Source organism: Poeciliopsis prolifica, unplaced genomic scaffold, assembly GCF_027474105.1.
Source record: "Poeciliopsis prolifica strain line A6 unplaced genomic scaffold, Auburn_PproV2 SCAFFOLD012, whole genome shotgun sequence".
Taxonomy (NCBI): domain Eukaryota; kingdom Metazoa; phylum Chordata; class Actinopteri; order Cyprinodontiformes; family Poeciliidae; genus Poeciliopsis; species Poeciliopsis prolifica.
In genome coordinates, this window is record NW_026562387.1 from 6963378 (window position 1) to 6967732 (window position 4355).

The window sequence follows — 4355 nt, forward strand, 5'->3', positions numbered from 1 at the left end:
TTTTTTCTTGCTGGTGTGCTAAAAGCATGTAATATGCATTTCTAATTCAATTCATCTGGTTAGAATAGATACGTGTAACAGATTCCAAGGGAATTCCTGGAGATTTATGCAACTTGATCTCGGCAGCAATTGCAACTTACATATAAAAGGACTAATCTATCTAAAGACCATCTCCAAAACGTATTTAATTCTCAATCATTAAACTGAAAAATGAGAACACAAAGAAATAGGTGTTGTTCAATATGAATTTATATTTGTAATGTAAATTAAGACAATTAAGTGGAAATAAGTGTAAGGAAAAAAAGAGACAAAATTTTGCAGCCTTGATATGGCTACATAAACATCATTGGTTTCAAAAGCGTATCACTTATGCACATTACATAGATATATCTAAGCTATTTCATATTGATGGAACTGATCAGATAGAGACTGACAAACTTGTCAGCTACAAACCTTAAACCTTTTAACATGCCATTCCTAACTTTTTTAAAGATACAAAAGTTCTCCTATCGTAATTTTCACAATTCTAGCCACAAATTTCACACTTCCTTTATGGCTAACCTGGAGACATTCACACAGAGAGGGTTTTCATTCATTCACAGCTATTTCAGTTCCATTAGACACACTTGCTTCCCACGTGTTTTACAGATTACCACTGTAAAGATATAAAAAAGAAAAGACAAGCAGATCATGATTCTTCTTCAAAAGCTTGGCACAAAAGGAAAGTTGCTTTTCTTCTAAACCGTAAACCATTTAAATCAGCACCTCACAGAAAACCTGTCATTTTCCCTCAAGAGTTTAACGTTTGACAACCTACTGAACACAACAGACTCTGTGTTCAGTAATTTACTGATCACAGTAAATTACCCTGTAATTTACCCATATTTTACAATTTCCATCAACTTGCTGGAGCTTGAATGTCCACAGTGATGAAAGTAAATAATAAATCCTTTGAGATATCCTTGACTGTGTAGCTGAGGGTATTTAGTCCATCTTTGTCCATGGTAGACTTCGTTTTACTAAGTTTTCCGGGATTCTCTGGATTGGGCTCATTGTGTTTGTCTCTTTGATGCCTGACCATCCTGTACTTCCCAATCACTCCATCTGGTCGAGAAATGGACATTCCATGGAAGATGACGCGCCTGTAAATGTCGTCGTCCTCACCGCCCCAACCCCAGTAACTGTTTGGACAGCCATTTATTTTAGAGAACTGTTGCTTCGACAGTGAGGAGACCCCACCAAAGTAGGTATTGTAGGGTAGATGAAAGTTAAACTTGTCCATGGCCACAGCCAAATGTCTGGGATTGTCATAGCATTTGTAGATGTTACGGTCATCAAGAGGCACCAGGTCAACATCAGAGAAGACAAAGCAATCATAATCATATTCCTTCTGTGCTTCTGCAAATCCAACATTCATCAGTTTAGCTCGGTTGAAGATTCCTTCCCCATCCTGGTTGATGACGTACACGCCGTAGTCCAGCTGTTGTCGCATCAAGATAGGATGCAAGTAATAAAGCCAATGTACCAGGTGCTCATGTCGATTTCGGAATGGGATGATAATTGCCACCTGAAAAAATAAAAATAAAAAATCATGTGTGAAATTACTTTATACATACATTCATAATTGTCATGACAAATTTGAGACTTTTTAAAATTTTCTTCCTTACTATTGAAAAATGGTTAGAAATGATAGAAATGGTAAGATTGAGTTGGGTAACGTTTTACAAATATGATGTAAAGTCATAGTAAAAAACTCCTGTTTAGCATTTCAGGTTTGACTCCGGGTTCATTATAAACTCCCAGGACTATAAGTCCATTTCTCAGCCATGTTGAAAAAGTAACTTCAAACTGAAGAGGCCGTTTAGTCGAGAATCTACGGTGGGTAGACATTATTTTTAGAATTGCGCTCAAGAAACAAGAGAAGAAGCCGAGTTACCTTTTACTCAAGCACTTTGGAAGTCCATTTTTTCACTATTGTGTGGAAGTTAGTCACAAACTAACTTCTGCAATGAAAGTAAGGTTGTTTATTTCTAGTTTTTCTTTTCATCTTCTTTACCTTCACTTGCAAATACAAAGTCTTAAACTGTTCATACACCTTGCCTTTTTCACTGTGGATCATGCTACTACAACAGTCTTTTATGTTTTTATTTGCATCTTATAATGACTTATAATGACTTTTTACTTTTACTTTTACAAGCCTCTGCATACTGGAAAATAGTTGACAAAACAGGAATTCACCAAACAAACAGGTAGAACTTGTTCAGTTACAGGGAAACTGATTAACTGATCAAACTCCCTAAAAAAGGACATAGCACAGAAATAAGATCTGATTTTCTAATTAATACATCTCAGTTTAATTTTCACTGTTGTCTATTTTGTGTAACATTTTGAATAATTTTTCAAAAATGATTTGCCTAAAAATGGGAATAGGATGTTTTTTTCTACATTCTGAGTTAATTCAGTCTTTCATGACTAAAAAACATATGTTTTGTGACATAAGACATCATAGTAGCAATTTTGCTATTTGCTTTAATTGAAGAGTTATGAGTTTTTTCCTACCTTTTGTCGGGAGATACAATCAGGTGGCTTGTACCGTCCTCCCATCTGAAGTTCTGAAGAACTTGACTCCGCTTTCACATTTTCTAATGTCCGTCTTGTATTGAACTCCACTTTCAGAGGACCCACAAGTTTTGGTGATGTTTCGGGACATGGATCCAAAATTTTTGTTGGGCTAATTGGCTTCCTTGTGACACTGACCTCGGAACTCGGAACATTTAAATTATCTAGTAACTTCCAGGAATATGTCTGGTTTTCATTTACAAAGCGGTGAACAACATGAATACCATAATAAACATTTTTATAATGGTATAACACCACAGAATAAAACAAAAGGCTGAGGAAGGCAAAAAGTGACACAAAGGCCAAGAGTTGTTTCAGCATTTTTAAAATCCCCGATGTCCTGTGCTTGCATGCAGAAGTGAGCTTTCACAGCTCTGCTTCCTGTAGTTCTGCCTTTGCAAGTCAAACCTCACCTAAAAACACAAGTAACCAGATCTTTTTTTTTTTTTTTCTTGCATTAACTTCCTTGTTTAACAGGCAGATCAGGTTTGGCTACATGTCTACGTGTGAAAATGAGAAGGTTTGAGGTTTCAAATTTGAAATGGTCAAAACCATTTTTATGAGTCAAAATATACATAGCAATTCAATTTAGTGATAATTATCATAAATTTAATTTAGTATTTAGTATTCACTCCAATCGGTTGTTGTTTCAGCAAAAATTTAAATCAGGAATAGAAAGTTTTAAGGGAATATTTGTTTGACTTATTTACATAAGACAATTTCACTTGGAATAAAAGTTAAAAATACTAACTTAATGCGGGAGCAAAATAATGCTGAGACAAACCTTAAAGAAGCCAAATTTTGTCAGATTGCGCCCTCTACAGGCATGTATTTGATGGTGCCGAGTCCTCAGCAGGCCACACTCAAAACGCAGTCAGGAAGCCTTCTTAGAAAAAAAAACAAAACAAAACTTAACTGCCAGACATCTTCAACTTTATGAATTTCTGTCTGTTCTGCCACCAGTGTCCATGTAATCCAATCTGTTTACGTCTTTGCTCTGTCTCAAAAAGGTATGCCCGTCAAACACCACAGCAAAGCACCGGCTCACGCTGAATGGAACAGAAATGAGTGCATTTCCTCTTAGAGCAGCTTTCGGAACTGGAATCTCAGTGATAAGAAACCAGCACTGCAAACTTCCCTGTTCACCAGAAGGCTGGCCAATCACAGAGTCGGTAAGGGGAGTGCCGTCAAACACAATCTGAACTTTGGGCCCAGGCGGAAAAAAAAACAAACAAAAAAAAACCTGACGACAGGGTGTTGTCACAGCATACAAAGAACTAGTAAAAAAACAATACATTTTTGTAGAGAAAAAGAACCAACAGGTTTCAAACATTTTTTCACCCAAAAGAACCTCAGGTTTCATGTTATGAAATGATGAAATGCAAAAGATTATTGTTTACAACAGAGTTATGCAAATATATCTCCTACAAGGTGTTCATTTGCAAATAAAAGGTCAGCTTATCAAACAATTATTTTATGTTTTATTTTTTGGCAATGTAAAACAGATAGGATTAAATTTAACATCCTACTAACCCTGCATTGTGATGTGTTAGTACTACAATGGCGGCTGTTCTTGTGACAAGTGACATGTAGAAACAAGATCAGTAGAGAAACGGTGCCAAGTGGTTTATGGGAAACTGCAGCATTTCTGCTTCCGCCATACGAGAAACCTTTTTGTGGTCAACAGAAACAATACGGAAACAAATGAAGCTCATGTGTCTATTTATGTGTTTGTT

At 36.2% G+C, this 4355-nt stretch overlaps 1 protein-coding gene across 1 annotated transcript; it reads right to left on the bottom strand.

Moving 5' to 3' along the window:
- Positions 1-231: 231 nt before the first annotated feature.
- LOC129364540 (beta-1,4-galactosyltransferase 1-like) lies at positions 232-3730 on the bottom strand. Its single transcript, XM_055037225.1, has 2 exons — positions 2560-3730; positions 232-1567 (listed from the first exon to the last, which is right to left on the bottom strand). The coding sequence occupies exons 1-2, from the start codon at positions 2938-2940 to the stop codon at positions 899-901; spliced, it is 1050 nt and encodes a 349-aa protein (XP_054893200.1). The 5' UTR covers positions 2941-3730; the 3' UTR covers positions 232-898.
- Positions 3731-4355: the final 625 nt, after the last annotated feature.